The following is a 19,338-nucleotide window of genomic DNA, read 5'->3' as shown; positions in this document are numbered from 1 at the left end:
TCATTTGCTGTAAGTGGAAAATCATCATAAATGTTTTTCCCTTAGTGATCTGAGTTAGTAAAATAAATTAACTTTCAATAATATTTTAAATTATTGAATATAACTGTATTTTTGTTGAAAAACAGCTGACTCTTGGGAGTTTTAGCTGACAGCAGCAGTGTCCTTCCCTGAACTCCTTTCAGGAGTTTACAGCTCAAGATAGCTGAAAGATGTTTTGTGTTTATTAATTAATCTTTCAATTAGAATAAATATATTTTTCAGACTTTTGGACTCAGAGGAGCCTGTAGTTTTAAACTGAAATCAAGCTTATAAGATTATTTATTGGTAAAAACCAGGGGAATAGATATGAAGCTTCCCAGTGTGCTATTTAACTACATTTTGGTCAAAATGATCTGTCGACAGCTCAAACAAATAAATATTTACAATATTCCTTCTTTATCAGAGCTTAGGATCAGAAAACCTATTATTTATAATAATATAGTTAAGTCATACAGAACTGTATTTTTTCATTGAAGTCTAAAAGATTCACTTTAAGATTGTTTTTTAGTTGTGAAAGGTGGTTCTTACCTGGCCAGGCATAGAAGGAGGAGGAGGCCAAAAGTAGGGATTGTTAAAGCGCGGTTCAGCCATCCTGGAAGAAATGCACACATAATAAAAATGTCAGTTATACTAAACGGCAGGAAATATGCAAATATTGAACCAACTCTTGTCACAGTGTGTATTTTTTCTTGCTTGATGACTCCTGTTTGTTCAGATTTTTCCATAGCTCAGTACACTTCTGTGTGTTTCTGTTGTTAATGTGGTTAAAAGCCACGTCGGTAGCCCTACAACTAAACAACATCTGACTGTTTGGTGCAATAATCAGTCTTGTGATAGAGTATTTCCAAGAATATTGTGTACAAAGGCTCCTGTTTGACCCAGCTTTGCATCCTTGTACTATTTTCAGTCCAACATGTTATATTGCTAGCAGGGAGGATGTTTATGAGCCAGCAGGGTGAGTTAATTCTGCAGGATTTGTAAATCTAAATTAAACTCGCTGCTTTTTCTGAGGATTCTCAGACACACTTTTGCAGGCATGCAGACTTTGAGATAGGCTGCATGTGATTTCAACTGTTAGTTGTGCAACAGTTATCAGAAAATAACAGAGCCCACTAGTTTGATGTAGATGCTAATCTGTTGCTTTTTGTCTCCTCCTTCAAACTAGGGGCCCTGACTGGTTAAGGGTGAGGAGAAAACCAGGGTAAATTTGGTGGAGTGTTTTCTAAAGTATCTCCAGAATAAGAAATTGCAGAAACTTGTAAATAAGGAATATCTAAATTGACAACATGCAGCGTTTAGTCCCAAGTGCAAACCCTTTTTTCTTTCATCTCAAACCTTCATGGAAACAGCTGTAAAATACCTACAATTTAGCTCTGATTGCGAGTGCGAAGCATAATGATTGATAAGGCTTCTGTTACATTAATCAAGTTTAACCGGACGGCTGAAAATCTTTCTGTTTTAAAGGCAAAGCGAAACACATGCAGTTTAAGTCTTGCTCTGAAGGCCTTTCTTTCCATAGCCTCTCTTTTCCGACCCTCTTGAAGATCTTTTTAAAACATTTTGCCTTGCATGCTTTGGCACACAGAGCCATTCCTAAGTCTGTTTGGCTTAGCAGAAGCATAACACAGCCCACATCTGCAAGCCAAGAGAAACAAAACCGATACATCTAGAGGTACAGCCGCACAATGCACCTCCCAGAAAATTTCTATAACGATGGGGGCTTTCTGCCCCAGGGGAGTTTTTCTGCTTTTATGCATCTTTGCGTTGCTTTTTGAGCTGCAACGTGATTGTAGTGAGGGTTTAAGTCAAATAGGAAATTGTCTTTTCTGTTTGTTGTACTTAATTACAGTTTTTTAGGCTGTCCTGAATAATTTTCTTCTTGTTTGCCGTTGTTCTACATCCATTAATTGTAATTCCGAAAATGAGCTTCACATGATATACATATGTTTTCATTTTTTATGTTCAGTTCATCAGAAGTTTAATTTCTTAATCAGTTTGTCATACTATATAGAAATGCCAAACAGCATCCAATCCAGGCTATCAAAGACTTAGATAATTTTACATGAACAACTTAATCTTTAGCATTTCTGATATTTTCTCTTATACTCAGACATGCTACCTAATTGTACCGCCATCTGAAATCATTATTTATCACAGTGTTCATATCCCTTTAACTTTTTCCCCTTCCTTTCACATTACAACCACAAACTTTGCTGACTTTTATTAGGGTTTTATATGCTAGATCATATAATTATATGATCTAGCATATAGCATATGATCTAGCATATGATCTATGCTAGATCATATAATTATATGATCTAGATCATATAATTATATGATCTAGCAAGTAATAATTATCTCATATGGAAGTAAAATCTACTTTTTTACATATGAAATAAAAAAAACCAAATCAGCATGTTCTTGTATTTAACCCCTTTACTTTAGCACTCTTAAATAAAACCAAATACAACCAAGTTCCTACAGAAGTCAACTAATTTGTAAACAGAGTCCACCTCTATGTAACTTAATCTACATATAAATCCAGCTGTTCAAGTAACTATGTTACATTCAGTTGTTGTAAAAAATGCTGAATACGTCAAACATGACTTTAAAAAAATTGACTTGAAATTAACGCCTTGAAATTGGGCCTCTGTCTCTTTAAGAAACTCTTGCTCTTTCCAACACCTTCAGGAAGTCATCACAACATCTCTCCTCTATTAAGCCTTTAATAATGTTTTTACCAGCATTTCATTGAGAAGCAGCTCGTCTAATGAGCTCAGCTCCACCAGGTGTTTGCTAATTGCTGCTGGCTAGTTTGAAGGAGCTGAGTGGGAGAAGGTTGCTCTGTGAGGCTTGGAAACTGCAGCTCCGAGGAGGAGCTGGATCTCGAAGGCGGGGCTAGGTCCAACGAGGCGTTTTGCACAACTGACTGGTTGCCATGGAGATTAAAATGTTTCTCAAACATGAATGAAAGAATCAAAGCAACACTCCAGGCATGATTTTGATGAAGGAATAAAATTATAACATGATGTAAAGCTCAAAAAAGTCAATTTTACATAATACTGCCCTTTTAAACACCCCAGCAGAGATGCAAGGTATTGGGTTTAGATCAAAAGCATATTTGTGTTGGAACGGACCAATCAAAGGAAAGAGCTTAATCCAACAGAAGAATTTGTACAAAAACTTAAAAGAGTGTTCACAGATTCTCTAAATCCAATCTGACTGAGCTTGAACTAGAATTGTGTCAATTCATATAGAGTCAATTGGACTCTATATGGGTAAAACAAAATGAAAATTTGTTAAAAACAAATTTTCATTTTCCATCCACTTCACAATTATGAACCACTTTGTTTTGGCCAGCTATATAAAATCTCAACAAGAATGTAACATGAAAATAGGTGGAAAACCTCAAGGTGTATGAATACTTGAATATGCGTGCAATTTTTTAATTTTCCTGTGAGCTGGAATCGAACTCACAACTGTTCAGCCACAGGTCTCCTCATAATATGAGCTCCATAAATTGTGTTAAAAGCGAAAAGAGGTGATTAAAGTGCTGAGATGTCGTGAACACTGGACGTTAATTACAAATACTGAATGAAGTAAAGCCCTCAGAAACACCAGTATTGAAAACTAATGTGCCAAAATGGAAAACAATCAATAAACCAATCACAAAGCAAGACCTCTGAAGCAAAGGATTATGGGAGGTTTAAACTGCTAATATTTGTATTTATTTCTATGTTCCTCAACAATAATGTTAAATGTACAATGATTACTTAGGAAACAATATGATCTTTGAAGCTTTTTGTGTTTAAAAAGAACAGATGTTTTTACATTTTATGTGATTTAGTTGAAAAAGAAGAGCCTGAACATCCAACATTAAAGTGTTTGGCTTGCAAAGAAAACACAGACAGTTTCACTAAACTCCATCAATTTAAAAGTTTTCGTATTAGAATTACATATTTTGAATATATGCAACTCGTTCTGTTGCATATTTTCAACTGTTTTCAGAAACGGTTAGATTAAATTTGCCTATTTACCACCTGAGTATCAGAACTTAATAGTCAGTATATCATGTTATGGGCACAGCCACATTTTCACATCTGTTCAGTGGAGACCAAGTATTCAGCTTTAATAAATTAAATATGAGCGTCCACTACGCTGTCTCAATTGGACTCTATGGGTAAAAATAAATCTGCACCTTGTCTTACTGACGGAAATGTGCAAAAATATCAATAATATTGACTGACTAGTTTAATACATATGAAAAGTGCCACATATATATTTAAAATAAACCCTTAAAATCCAGTAGTGTAAGTTGTTGTAGAAAAAGTGAAAGGTATTTCAAGTGCAGTGGTTATAAAATGTCATGACATCGCTATAAAAATGGCAGGTTTTGTGATGTAAATAAATGAACCCGGGTACAAATGTTTTCACAACTTTAATTCCAAATCAGTTAGCAGAAATTAAAAAGCAGAAATAATCTGGTTTGCATAAGTGTCCTTAAATGAATACTTTGTTGAAGCACATTTCAGTTCCAGTTTTCAGTCTTATTTGGTTCAGTCCAGAATCTGATCATCAAAAAATAAAGTTCAGTTGTTCTAGTAGGATTTTCTAAACATTTGCTCATCTCCATGTTTTACCTGATGTTATTATTTACAGAGAGGGTACACAATTCAGCTTATTAAACAAAGGTATCGGTCAGGAGAAGGGCACAAGGACAAAAACAGCTAATTTGGTCTAAACATCATAGCATAGTGAGGTCAGTCATTAGTAACTGGAGAAAATCTGGAAAAATAGTCACAAATGGAAGCTGAATATTTCTTCAAAACTGGTAAAAGACCAATTAGAAACTGGTCTGTGATGCTGCAAAGAGTCTAAAGTAACATGGAATGAGATTCAGCAGCTAATTGTGTCCTATATGTGACACCAATCTGTTCTACATGTCATATATCTGGACTAAAGCGTAGGATTCGTTCATCAACAAAACATAAATACAAGGGTCTGAAAGGAGATAGGTCTACCTATTTTAATTTATCGTTTACCTCAAAAGCTTTCTTATTAAACTGGACCGGACAGCAAAAATGTTGCAAAAACGACTGCATGTATTTATTATAGTAAAGGAAAATAGTATTTTAACACAGATTTATATCCACTGTAGCTGCTGTGAAAGCTTCATACACTGGGTTCTTGAGAAATGGCCTACAGTGAGGTTGTTGTTGTTGTTTTTAAAATGGTGATAAAAAAAAAAGTTAGGAGCAACTTAAGCCAGTTATTGCTTAGAAAGAAACAGAATCGAGCTGATTTCCAGATTTGGATTGTTCCTAGCTTTAAACCAGCTCTCAGAGTGAGTTTTCCCCTACAGAGCAGCAATCCTGCAGCGCCTCGGTCTGTCCGCCGCCTCTCCCACATTCTCAGACAGTTTATTAAAAAAATCAGACAAAAGGAAAACAAAAATGGCAGCCCTGTCTTATTTTTATAACCAGCGGACGCCATATTCTGCAGAAAGGACTATTACAAGCAGATAACCCTCCGGGTGTCATTAAAGGCCACTGCGACGCGAATGCATGCGGCAAATTTGCATAAATCGTAGGGATGATTGTTTACTTTGATTTGCAGGTTTGAATAGCCCGGCTTGGCGAGGAAAAAAAAAACACCACACACTGACACTTCCTACAGCCATCAGCGTGGCTCTTACACAGCGCCGAGCGGAGCCAGAAATCCGATCATCAGGAGGGCTTGTATTTGCACGGCAGCTTAAGACGTCATCTATTAACATTTAAGCATCGCAAATGCTTATTTTATTATTCCAAGTTCTGCACGACTTTTAAGAGAAGCGGCGGTGCAGCGCGGCGGCTTTGAGCGAGAGGAAAACAGCATAAAGAGGCGGATAATTTGCACGGAGAGACCAACATACCTGCGCCAGCGAGAGGAGAAGAAACAGAAATTTATAACGGAGCAGGACTCCCCTTTTTCTGCCTGCTTTCAGCCAGACTTCAAGCCTTCCGGGTCGCCTGCTGTTCACTTCTGGGTGCTACAGGCGAGAGGCTGCTCAGAGTACAGAGAGAAAAACCCGTTCAGACCGATTTTTAACCCATTTTCTGGCTCATAATTTTCACCCGATCCGTGCAGATGCCGCAGATGTGCGCGTTTGGCGCCGCGGCGCTATAGTAAAAAATGAGCGCATGAATAAAAAGGGGGGTTCGACTTTTTACAAGACCTTCCTGTAGGAGACTATTGTGGGAATAATGAATTATAATATGAACGTCTCTCACTTTTCCTCACCCCATGTTTAATATAAACCTCGCAAGTAGTCATTACAGTCAGATTATTTGGAGTTGGAGACTGAAAAGGGATGCGCCTGTTATATTTTCCGTGCACTGTATCATTGCTGCGTGTCTGTCGGAGATAATGTGCATTAAATATGAGTAATCCTGTGAGCTGCAGGAGCAGCATGACAGGATGCTAATGTGCTCTGTGCTTAGCTCAGCAGGAGAGGGCACTGCTCCCACGCTGAAGCCACAGAGCCGCAGCTGGCGGTCCAATGGACCCAGAACACGAATGATACTCAGAGGGGGCTGTTATTGTTTCAGCTTTCAAATTGTTTTATTGTACAACTCCTATTGAGTGTTTGCTGGTTTATAAAAGTGTAAATTGCACTGGAGCTTTGTTTTGGTTTGGGATTATAAATTGTAATATTGGAAATATATGGTGACCTATTATAGTAAATAATAATAACAAATCAAACAAGCACTAAATATTTATCATAAATCAAAAGCAATAAATAAATACAATCTAGGAAATATTGAAAAATCCAATTTAACACTCTGATTTAATAATATTTCACTAGATTTAAGAAAACATGATGTAGAAAATGTCTCTTTTAAAATATTTACCAAAAAAAGACCAAAATCCGTAGAAGAGCTTTGGTTTTAGTTTTTATTTTATTGAGCTTTGCTGGAATTTCAAGTCATTATTGATATAAAATAGGACAAACCTCTTTCGAAAGATATTAAAACAATCAACTTTCTAAAATAATACTTGTTTTTTTGTAGTGGTATTTCTTTACATTCCATTTAAAAATAAAATGTCAAAAATGATTTATACCACTCTCAATAATTAATTGACTATGAGATACCACTTTGTTAGCATCACATAGTAATCTTGTTTATAATTGCTGACCATTTATTTTTTGCATGTTTCCACCGGCAGTTTTTACGGTTTATTTCTGGCGATGAGTTCCTGGTAAGAGAAGTTGGATGGCCTCCTTCCCATCACCCTAATCATTAACTCCCTGCACAGATTTCAGTCAGGACTCTAGTTGGGACACTACGACAAACTCAAATAACAAAGTAAATCGTTATCATGCACCTGCTATTGTCAGTGCTCAGAGCCTCTATTTACATTCATGGAAAATGCAAAACTCAAACTGGCATGAAATGAAATATGGGACCTGCAGGAAACAAATACATTTAAATGAAGCTGGAGATGTGGGGAGAAGCATAACAGAGTGATTTATGCACTGCTAAAACTGGCCGCCTGCTGGACACAGTTTCAATCTTTAGCCTCCTAATGAATTCCCCTGACCCAACTCCACCCAACAGGTGTTTCATGGTTAATGGGAGGAGCAACGTCAGCGGTGAAACAACAAAGCAACGTTAGAAAATGGTGCACAGAGCAGAAACATTGTCTGAGAAACTTGTTTCTAAACGGGAGTATTTTCTGTGTCGCAACTCCCATTCATCACTGCTCCATTAGGTATTTAAAACAATTTAAATCCAGTTGCTTAGAGTCCCAGTTTAATTGATTAACTACAGCGGATAGTTCAGGGGTCTGCAACTTTTACATTCACTTTACAGCCGCAGCTGTCACCTGACTTCTTGCAAAACAGACAACTTGTATGTTGTCTGTGCTGCAGATTAGGAGCCGCGACCCATTCGCAGACCTTAGTCCTTGACGAGCCGTCACGGGTTCAGGTCCCGACCTGATGACCTTTGCTGCATGTCTCCCCCCCATCTTACATCAAATCACTCTCAAATGAAGGCTGCTAGAGCTTGTTGTAATGCTTCTGTGCAACACCCAGGTCCGTTTACCAGTTCAGGGACTCGACCAAAACCCCTCAGTGTTATTACCTTGAGAAATAATGACATTTGGTTAAATATAAAACAGGCTTTAACGCCGAAAAGGATCAAATGTCACACAAGTGTAACAGACACAGAGTGACGTTCAGCGCCTGGGCTCCTCTCAGGTCCCTGTAGGGATGCAACCAAGTGAAGCAAAGATTCTGCTTTTATCTTCTCATTCTGCACCGTCTCCAAGGGGTGCTGGCCTGCCTTAATCACTTTTTGTTATGAGTAAGATAGACGACTGTCGCCAGTCTTAAATGTTGTGCTTATGTCAGCAGTGTGTATGTGAGCAGATAAAAGAGACTGAGGAAGGACACTGGGTCATTTATCCATAACAAGCTGATAAAACAGTCAAAAAAAAAGACAACTTTTAAGTTTAGATAAAGAAAATATGGTGGAAAACTTTAAATGAACCACCATTTTATTTATTCTTTTACAGATTAAAGTAAAGATAAACAAAGTTTTGCATAAAAAGGATTGATATTTTTCCTATGTGATGGAAAATGATGTAAAGAAAGCACCCATACTCCAACCTAATAATAAAAACAGATCATAAAACATATTATTGATATCTTTAGTGTTATTCTTCATGGAAATTAATTGCTGGAGAAACACCTAAAAATCAAAATCATTAGCTCTTTCTTTATCATTTTAATCCAAGTTTTTAAGAGTCATTGTAAAAAAAAACATCAAAGAGCCACTGTGTAATAAATAACACAGCTTCAAGTGCCCCAGAGTTTATTATTCACTGGAACAATTGTGGTTTCTTCACTCAAGGTGGTCAAATTCAAGTTCAGATGTGGCACACGGTGTCATAAATAACAGTGAAAATGACATTTTTCATAATAACTGTTATGGCCTTGACCAACATGGGTTATTTCCTCAGCTTCATACCAATGGCAGAGTTATAGTTCCAAATATTAATATGGCCTTGATGAAACCAGATTGAACAATATTCAAGTGAATCCACTTGAAAATAATGATTTATATTTTTTATTCACTTTTTCACTTTCTGCAGTGAAGAGTTTGTTAATGTAGAAGAAATGAAGTTCAAATAAATTAACTTTATAACAACATTTTGCTGAAAGGAAACTAAAGATACAAAAATAAAAAAGTACAAACTACATGAGCCAAACATAGCCAATGTAATGTGACTGTTTCTGTAAGACGTTCAGTGGCAGCTGAGCAGACATCGATGTTTTGGTGAGGAAAACATTGACTGGAGAGTGTTTATTCAAAACACACACAAAAGATACAGAACAACTTCTGTTTAAAACCAGAACTTCCAGTCTAATAAAACCTTTGAGAGTGCAACTCATCTCAAAGGTTGAGTCAAAGGTTGAGTCAAAGGTTGAATTCAAGGATGAGATAAACTCATCTGAAAATATTTGACTTGTTTATTTGAAAGTTCTTCCACAGTTTGCAGATTCTCACTCGATTATAAGAGAGCTTTTCATGAGCCTTTGCAAAATGTTTCCAATATAAAAGAGTTTATTTCTATATGCATAAGCTGAATAATGTACCTGGTGGCACTGGATAGCAACTAATATTTACATGAATTAAATATAAAATAAATTATTGTTTGCTTATTGATGACTTGGAGGTTTTGAACCTCCCGTCTCAACTTGACATCTATTGTTCAACTCAAAGAAAAATGTTCATTCTTTCAATTGAAAACTCTTTTGTCGTTCTGTTTATGTTTAACAAAGAAACCGAACCCTTCATGGTGTCACTAATCCTGGGCCTCCAATATATCTTGTAAACGTACATTTATGACTTTAAATGTATGAGTCTTTGTAGAAGGATTATGTTGTTTGTGCAGCTTTAGTCAGGAAATGGGTTATGAAGTGTTCCAGGTCACTTTGACATGAAAAGGATCGTTGCGCTTCAGTAAAGGTAGTTTGGATCCAAGAAGTCAGAAGGAAGTTCGGATAGATGAGGAAATGACAACTCGACAATAACTGTAGCTGTGGGATTACTGGAATTATCCTTCGCTATGAAGTGAACCAAGAAAAACTACGCACGTCCGAGGAAATGATGCTATTGGTCGAAACTTCCGAAATACAATATATATGAAATCCTGTAAAAGGTCTTGGAACCATTACAAAGTAGGAGTAACTATTGAATTTGTAATGTGTAGGCAGAAATAAATCTCCAGGTCGGCCTGATTAGAGCAGTGAGAAATACAAGTCCATGTTATAATTTGTTTCATCCCTTGAGTTTGCCAATTTTCATCCCCCACATAAAAAGGTTCAGAAAAATCTACAGCAGCAGCTTCAAAAGGAGGTGATTTGGTTACTCTGTATCGAGGTAAAGGAGCAGTAATCTGCTGTGCTGCCTTGACCTTGAGTTTTCTGCAAATGTAACAACTTGAAACAAAGTCTATTACAAGCTGTCTCCCTATCCAAAGCTAAATTTGTTCCTCACCCTTTCATGACATGACTGAACTAGTAGTTCAGAATATTGTGACTTGTTGGTAGTATCCAGGGGTGTTGTTCTCTGAAACTAAGATCTGAATTCTGCAGTCTTCCCCCAACACTTAATAGACCATTTTCATCGAAAATGTTTTCAAATTTTTGATTTCAGAATCTGCTTTCACATTCTGTTTTGACCTTGGATATTTCAGACCTAAAACAACTCTCTTGTGTGACCTTTATCTGGTACATTTCATTGCACTAAGCTCTTCTGCAGTTAACTCTCCCTGAACCTTCTGACAAGTTCTTGTGTTGGTAACAAACCGTTTTCAGTGATTCTTAAATCTCTCTAAATTTAACAGTGGTTTAGTTTGCTTGCATCACAGTAGACGTGCAACTTTACGTTGTAGTACCACCTGGGAATGGCCACCAGGTACAACAGTGGTAGCTCCTGTACACCACTGCTCCCATTTCTCTGTCAAATTAGTGGGTAATGGTTCATCCCAGCTGAATCCTCTCTCCCACATTTCTTGGAAAAGGCACTTCACTCTGACAGGAAACTCAATAGTGTCAAAAATACGAGCTACACTTCTCTTTGCATTTTCTCTGTCCTTCAAAATGTCCATTAGCGCCTTTTGATTAAACACAAAATCATTGTGTTCCGGTCTCCAAACCAGGTCCAGTACTGTAAGCACATTTCCACAGGACTATGTATCACTCACAACTCTACTCCATTCTCTTTCCACATGGCTTTTAGATCAGATGAGTTGGTAACTCATTTGCAGAGGTTCATACCTACCTGAATGTCCTTGTGCTGCAGTTGTCACATATAGAGCTTCCTGTACAGTAGGTGCGCTTGAAATAAAGTCAACTAAATGCTAAATCTTTGAGAGCCTTTACTGCCCTTGGCTGTTCCATTTCAGAGTGTTTCAGATGTTTTCTAATGGTGGCAGCAAGCAGGAACGGACAGGGAAACACTCCAAAACCAAATCTGTTCATTCTCAGGACACCTCATTTAAGCTAAATGAGTTAGGTCCACATATTAAACTAAATGTGGACCTAACCCTCCCTTTGGGTTCAGGTTAGGTCCAGTGTGCAGAGTCAGACACTCATTGAGGGATGGACTGTTATCATTATGTGAGGATACATCAAATACCTCTCTGAATTTAGTTGTGGCTTTGTCCTCTTTTACCACAGCATGATGGAGCATGTAGTATTTCACAGTCTCTTGGTTCTCTTCCTCTGGTTTGTCATCTGCCACCTCCTTCCAGATACTGTTTTGCATGTAGTCCTCTGTTACATTGCTGTATCTGGCAAGAACAGCAACAATGGCAAGAAAGCAAGAAAGCTTGGGGAGCTTTCTTTCTCTCGAAGCTTGTTAAGCTCTCGAAACGTTGCTTTGCTTCCCTAAAGCTGTCCAGAAGCTGGTCTTTGGCTGCGCTCACACTGCAGCCTGAGGAGACCCAAATCCAATTTTGTTTGCCTTAATGCGACCTGCATTTGATCTTTTTCTGACAGTCTGAACAACACAAGCCAGACTTTTGCGGCCACTTGGATATCCGATACATATCTGATCTTTCCAAATGTGACCTGAATCTGAACGGCTAGGTCACATTCAACCAACTCGAATGTCATGGGGGCGTGCTGTGGTGGCGCAGGGGGTTAGCATGCCCCACATTTGGAGGCCTTAGACCCGCAGACGTCGTGGGTCCGCGGGTCGACTCCCGGTCGACTCCCAGTCCCGACGACCTTTGCCGCATGTCCTCCTTCAAAAATGGCGCTGGCTGCCTGCAGACGCAGCTCCCGTCGCGTGTGTGTATTAATCTGTGTATAAAAAATTCTTGCTGTAACTGCGAAATAATTTTCCTGCTGGGATGAATAAAGTAATTCTTCTTCAAATGTCACCACTCTACGTTCTGATACGCGCAAGCGAGAAGAAAAACAACCATGGCGAACTATTATGAGGATGAAGTTGTTAAAGTGCTAGCTGTGGTTAGACAACAACTTCAAAATCATAAGATATGCTCCACCATTAGCATTCATGCTTACTTCCGCAAACACTGAATGCTTCTTTTTTATGGCAGTTGGCAAGACAAGTCACATCTATGTGTGACGTTATTGTGTCCCATGCGGGACACTTTTAAGTCGTTTGTAGTTCACATTGGAGATCACATACAATCGAAACCTGGACTGTCCTTGTCGATGCGTTACGGTTGGTCGGCTGTTTCCTCTTTTAACCGCACCAATGCGTCCGTCATGGTGGCTGCAGAACTGAACCCTTAGCTTCACTTTGTTCAAAAAAATAAATAAAGTCCTTATTCCTGGGTTTCAGCAACAAAATATTACGTAGTGAAAGCTTCTTCAATCATAACTGAGGTTCAGCTGTCTGCTGGACATCTGAACTACAAACAACAGCGACAGCTGATAACGGCTGTTCGTAACTTAGCAACTGAAAACACCAAAAGACAAAAGCAGATCCTGCTAAGCATTCTTCAAAATAAAAATAACTTCCTCTTTTCAAATGCTTTGCACTAAATATGTTTCACTTCACCGTTTTGTAATAATGGACCTTACCACAGCATTAAAATGCACCATTTGACCTGGCTGTATACAAAGTCCTGCATGGTGTGTATTCAACATTTAACCTGAACAAACTGGATGCAGAGGAGTTGTTTTCACGCCCTTGGCCTACATCAGCAGGTCTCCCTTTAAAGACACACACATAAACAAACACGTTGCATCTGTTTGCAGCATGGCTAGCTAGTTGTTCCACTGGTTTTGTAGCTTGCACAAACACAGCCACACCCTCCAGAAGTGCACAAGCGCTGTCACCTCCAGAGGCCAGGTGCAGGAAGGGCAGGGGCGGTGGCGGCGGGGGGTAGAGAGGGCTCGTTATCCCCGTGAGGGTGGAGCAAAAGGGGGAGGTGAGGAAAGCGGATGAAGCACTTGAAGCTTATTTTGACATGCCGCTCGTCAGGCTCTTTTGAGAGCAGGTAAGAACTAATAACCTCATGGCAGCTGTTCTCTTTCTCTCTAGAGATTTATTTGCTTCAGTAAGACATTTTTTAATCTCTTAAAGATTATAGAAATATTTATCCTCCAGTTTGAACCAGTGTGATTGTGAAGTTTTGTGGTTTGGTTTATCTGAATTATTTGTATCATTCTTGTTGACTCAGGGACAGAGCCGAACTCGTCCCTGAGCTCTGTCTGGTCCAGGGTTCATGACCAATGGACGCAAGCAAATATTGATCCAAAACTCTTGGAGCACTCACTGACAAGTCTTTTTTAAAAAATCACTTTTAGCAAAATCTCACAGAAGATATTCCTCTTGTGTAGCTGGATTATTACCTGCAGCGTTCCTGACATTCCTGAGCTCCTCCTCCCTGGGGCAGAAAGAAAAACCTGTTGGTCCATGTTTGTTGTTTCCTTGCAGACATGGATGGTGTGTTGGAAGGAGCGGTGGTGTTGTCTGCGTGTAAACTGGTCTGCAATTTTCTCGTCCTGCCGTCTCTGGCTGCGTCCCACAGTCCTGTCAGCTTCTGTTGCTGCTCCCTCTTGATTTTCACAGACTTCCTGGTCACAGGTAAGGACAAAATCAGGTGCACCACTTAACCTGCACCTCTTATTAAACATGTTTGTAGTTCATTTTTGTCCATGAAGCGCTTCCTAAGCCCCCGTAAAGAAGCTTTTGTTTTTAACACCTTCGTGCTGTTTTAGATTTGTAGTCCTGATGCCCTGAAGGTCGGCGTTTTGCTGACCTCCAGTGGTTCTAGCTTTCATTTTGCTGAAGTGATGCCAGTAGAGTTCAGATGTGGTCGCAGGTGCTGCAGAGCATTTATCCTTCACCCCACCCAAATATGGTGCAGGGCGTGATCAAACATTAAACCTGTGTGAAGTTTTTAGACACTAATTTACCTTTTGATCCTGGCGACTCAAAGCTTTCTGCAGGTTTGAAATGATGCGCTTCGTTTATGTGGCAACAATTCACGACAACGATCGTGAATCTCAAATCACATCAAGCTACTTTTAATCCAATTCAATTCCAAATACATTCAAATTAATCCAGTTATGTAATCATATCCAGACAATGTTTGGCTCTTTAAATATTGCATTTGCTGCCTGTAAGTAATATAAAAAAAACTCAGAACTTTTACTCAGATGGCCGCGATCGATGAGAAAGTGACAAACATTGTGATCTGTCCATGAAATAAACGTACTCACATTGACGTGGTTTAAATCTTCCAAATTTAAGCTTCACCTGAAAAATCAAAATCTAAGAATACATTGAAGCTGAGGCGTGTTCAGTTAGTATTTTGTGAGCTTTAGTGAGATTGGTATAAAGCGACAAAGAACTTTATTAATCTAAGGTACTTTTTAATATTTTTGGACAGGAATCTCGGCTACATTTTAACCATATAATATTTGTAAATATTATGCTCCATAAAAACCTTCTATTATTTATTTAAACTTTATGTCAAGGCGTATTACTAAAACTGCACAATGATTGGCAGGTACAGTATGTCGCCATTGAAATATCAAATACCATATTTATACCTCAAAGGGCTGCCTGGAGTGCAATAATTGTTGCCTAATATATTCCAAGTGTTGTTAACTTGTCTTTTTCAAACTAATGTAATATTCAGCCAGTATCACAGCTACAGATGTTCACACCAGACAAAAATGATGTTTCACAAATGCTAAACCTAATAAAGTGATGAAAACAAAGGTGACAAAAAGAGAAAATAAAAACATATTACAACTGATATTGTCATCTGATGCCTCACTATAATTAGCACTATCTGAAGATTTTCTATTATTGTGCAATGCTATTGCGTAATGCTCTGCATTACTTTTATTTTTACATGTCAAAAGTCTGCAACACACTGCAAAAACTCAAAATCTTACCAAGTATTTTTGGTCTAGTTTCTAGTGCAAAATATCTTCGTACACTTGAAATAAGACAAAACTAACTTATAAGTAACTTTTCAGAAAGATACAGGAGATTGTTTTAAGTCAATACTTTCTTCATATTGTTGAAAAAGCACTAGTTCCATTAAGAGATTATTTTACTTGTAACACGGGAAAAATGTCTTATTATAAGTGAAATTATCTGCCGATGACAGAACTTTTCCATCAATATGAAGGAATTACTGACTTAAACTCCTAAATTTAGCTGAAAAGTTACTAAGTTATTTGTGTCTTATTTCAAGTGTACAACTAAGATATTTGCACTAGAAACTACACCAGAAATACTTGGTAAGATTTTGTTTTTGCAGTGCAGATTTTCATTTTTTAACTTTGATGTCAAACGTATCAATCCACAAACAATAAAACAACATAATCTGCAGAAACATTTTGTCAAACTGTGCTATCTTTGGTGTTTTTCATAGATTCTCTCAATGAATTTGGATTTACTTTTATCTTTGACAGAGGCTGTGATTATCAAAGTGCCTAAATGTTGCAGTCAAAAGAACTCGACTTCTTATAGACGTTTCACCTCTGAATACAATTACACCAAACTTAAGAGAAGAATATTTTAAAAAAAACATGGATCTTTGTTCTTACTCTACATAATTCTGCATTACTTTGTGCTTTTCGTGCTGTCTGGAAGGAGGTGGATCAACATGATGTGTGTATCTAATGATTAAAAGGTTTTCAGCAAAAAAAAAGGGCTTGATCAAAAGGATTTGAGAAAGTGCACACATTTAAATTCTGAACTCCTTACTTGAAGTACTATCTAGTACGTCTTGAATTTGAATGTGTAATGCACATGCCCTGCTTCTCTCTGTCTGCACCTCAGCCACTGATTAGGTTCTTGGCCAGAAAAGCAGAAGCTTCTTATCTGAATGTTCCTGCCTGTCCAGGGTCAGCGCTGCTTCACTGATCATTTTCTCTGCTTTCACTTGGTTCTTTCTGCCGCTTAAAGATGAGAATTTAATGTAGCTTACTGAAGTGAAGCTGTGTGCAGCTGGTATCAGTATTAGCTCTCTTACTGAACATGCAACAAAGCCAGTCGAGGTTCTGCACTCAGATTGAACTGACTCAACCTTTATCAAGAGTTTCAGTGAAGGCAGGTGTGCACCAAGGAGATGTCCTCTATCCACTCCTCTTTGCTCAACGTTATCATGTGGGAAGCTTTTAAAGGCTGGGTGGGAGTTAGTTTTGATGATTACAGCTCAGATTTTGCAAACACTGATTGCCGAGGCTTCAGAATTACTACATGATATCATACCTGCCGAAGAACCGAGATTCGCCTTTTTTTGTTACCGTCATTAAAGACCTGAGACGATAAAAACTGCAGCCTGAAGTGACCAAATTATATTTTTTTGCCCTTATGTGGTACAAAACAACACAGGTTGTAGTTTTACAAATGTGACCCAAGCCACTTGGATATGTGGTCATAAAACTGGAATGTATCAGATATTTTGAAATGTGAGCTGTGTCTGTACGGCCAGGTCGCAATCATCCGACTTGAACGTCATTGATATTCAACAAATGTCACTAACAGTAAAGAGCTTTTTAAAATTTTTTTATAAAGGTTTCATAATGCAGCTTCATTCAGATAAAGTAACAGTCTTCCACTACTTTGAGGATTTTACTTTTCTCTAAGCTTACTGCAATATGAAATGTTTCCGTTAGAGTTAATGCTACCTGAGTGAAGTTGGCCCCCCCACCTTCTTCAAATTAGACAAAATTGGTGTCAAACGTTTGTGCTGGTTTGTGCAGCAGAAATTTTCGTTTGTGCCGCTATCATTTTAAAGATATAAAGAAATGTTTTTAGAGGTCATCAAAGGTCAACCAGCCCCCCCACCTTCTTCAAATCAGACGAAATGGGTGTCAATCAACTCGGCTACGTTTGTGCTGGTTTGTGCAGCAAAGATTTTCATTTGTGCAGCTATCATTTTAAAGATATTAAGAGGGCTGGTTGACCTTTGATGACCTCTAAAACATTTCTTAATATCTTTAAAATGATAGCGGCACAAACGAAAATTTTTGCTGCACAAACCAGCACAAACGTAGCACAAACGTTTGACACCAATTTTGTCTAATTTGAAGAAGGTGGGGGGGCCAACTTCACTCAGGTGTTAAAGCTTTGTTAAAACAAACAACCTGTGTTTTTGCTGGTAGTTGGGCTTCTGCTGACTCTCTTGTGATCCCACAGCTTTCCTGAGTTTCCTTTGCATCTTGAAGTCCTGGCTGACTGAGCTGAACCCACCAGGTGACGTCATCGCCCTGCGTTTCCTGCTCTTCCTCAGCCACACCTACGGAGCCGTGCTGCTCCTCACCACGTTTCTGATCGCTACGGAGACCCTGATCAGGTTGCTGTGGCCGCACGCTGCAGCTGATTCCCGGACAATTTTCCGTAATGATGAGGAGGAAGAGGACGGCAGCGTCTCGGATGAAGGCGAAAGCTTGCCACAGGTGGTGGGGTTCTTCTGCTGCCTGTCGGTGTGGATTGCCGTGGCGTTCAGTGTCCGGTGGCACTGGAAGCTGGAGGAAGGGTGGACGGCTGCTTGTCTGGACAAAACCAACTCTCTCATCAGATGTCTTCCTAACCTCTTCAGTCCCATGCACAGAGTCATGGATCCCTACTGGAGCGTGGCCTTCCTGGTTCTCCTCGGGCTGCTGCTGACCGTCAGCACGGGCCTGCAGAGGAGAAACCAGACTTCTGCAGAACCAAAGAGAACACAGGATGGAGCGGCGCCTGCAACCTTCAAGCCGCTTCATCCAGAAATGTTTACCCCAACGTGTGTTGATGGAGACATTCCCCTCATCTCCCATGGCTGCTTGTCTGAAAAGATGGGAAGACAGGAGGTCAAGAGGACTCAGAAACACATTTACCTGGATTTAATCAGAGGGCAGCGCTTGGATTCAAATCAAACCCGCCTGAGCAGACGGGAACAGTGGGGTTTTCCAAGCCTGGAGGAGAATACAGTAATAGCGTTTGTTAGCGTGCTTTGCATGTTCACACTTCCCTTCTACCTCAGTGTGAACACTTGTCTAATCAGGACAATAGACTCTCTGCTGAATGGATGCATCAAGTCTTTACTTTCATCTGTGTCCAACAGCAGAGACACAGCGTCCTCTCTCAGAGTCTCACAGGTTTAAGAAACAAAGCCAGAGTCCAGCTGATGAGTGTTTGCAGCAGAACCATGACGAGTGGTCCCAGTGTGCAGGCGGCTGTTTTACCTGTTGACGCTGCTCTGACAGGAGAGTAAACACACCTTCCCAGGCAGCTTTTCACATGTTGGGGATAGTATTTGTAGAGTGCAGAGAGGTGCTGAGGAGGCAGGTCAAGGCGTGCTTGCAGAGCAACACCAAGTACTTTTAAAATTCCTCGGGGCATCAGTTTCCTCAGACGTTTGTCTTTACACAAAGCCACGGTTTATGTGAGATTGATCCAGGGGCAAACAGCATCTTGCAATGTGTAACATAAAGTCTGCTGATGCTGCCTGACATGAAGATATATGTAATGAAAACCGAGGGACTCGAGGGCAAACAGATGGAGTTTTTCCTGCTATTATGGGGTCATCAGACTGTCTGTGCCTTGAAAATCATCCATGTTGGGTTTTTTTTTACATTTTGCCTCAATGATATTTGAGTGGGATGTTAAAGGAGAGACCAGCACAAAGTTGTGTAACTGTATGAAGTGAAATAAAAAAAAGGAGAAGTTTTCACCAAGAAAAATCTTCGAAGTGTGGCATGCATTTGTATTTTGCTCCTTTACTCTGATACCCTTAAATAAAATCCGGAGAAACTGA

The 19,338-nt window shown here is 39.1% G+C and overlaps 2 protein-coding genes across 5 annotated transcripts in view; one reads left to right on the top strand and one right to left on the bottom strand.

The window, feature by feature from the left end:
- Window positions 1–14,056, bottom strand: part of znf362a (zinc finger protein 362a) — a 26,804-nt gene extending 12,748 nt beyond the window's left edge. Inside the window, exons 1-2 of one of the 3 annotated variants that reach the window (XM_028003695.1) lie at window positions 13,925–14,056; window positions 568–631 (exon numbers count right to left, since the gene is read on the bottom strand). In XM_028003695.1, the coding sequence (XP_027859496.1) occupies window positions 568–631; window positions 13,925–14,013 (153 nt within the window). In that variant the 5' untranslated portion in view covers window positions 14,014–14,056. Of the gene's footprint in view, window positions 1–567; window positions 632–5,953; window positions 6,623–13,924 lie in introns of those variants that run through there. The other 2 variants (XM_028003696.1, XM_028003697.1) reach the window with 2 other exon arrangements.
- Window positions 13,490–19,338, top strand: LOC114135970 (uncharacterized). 2 transcript variants are annotated; one of them, XM_028003698.1, is made up of 3 exons: window positions 13,490–13,569; window positions 14,010–14,159; window positions 17,739–19,338. In XM_028003698.1, exons 2-3 carry the CDS (start codon window positions 14,012–14,014, stop codon window positions 18,683–18,685), a joined length of 1,095 nt encoding a protein of 364 aa, XP_027859499.1. In that variant the 5' UTR covers window positions 13,490–13,569; window positions 14,010–14,011; the 3' UTR covers window positions 18,686–19,338. The 2 variants fall into 2 exon arrangements, with proteins under 2 accessions (XP_027859499.1, XP_027859500.1); XM_028003699.1 differs by lacking the exon at window positions 13,490–13,569 and adding an exon at window positions 13,612–13,629.

This window comes from Xiphophorus couchianus, chromosome 20 (genome assembly GCF_001444195.1).
Source record: "Xiphophorus couchianus chromosome 20, X_couchianus-1.0, whole genome shotgun sequence".
Taxonomy (NCBI): Eukaryota; Metazoa; Chordata; class Actinopteri; order Cyprinodontiformes; family Poeciliidae; genus Xiphophorus; species Xiphophorus couchianus.
The sequence above is the reverse complement of the archived record's forward strand: the minus strand, read 5'-3'. Positions and strand labels throughout refer to the sequence as shown.

Coding starts and splice junctions, on each gene's coding strand:
- LOC114135970 (XM_028003698.1), top strand. CDS start 14,012: ATGGATGGTGTGTTGGAAGGAGCGGTGGTGTTGTCTGCGTGTAAACTG. Junction 14,160..17,738: donor CACAGACTTCCTGGTCACAG/GTAAGGACAAAA, acceptor GTGATCCCACAG/CTTTCCTGAGTTTCCTTTGC.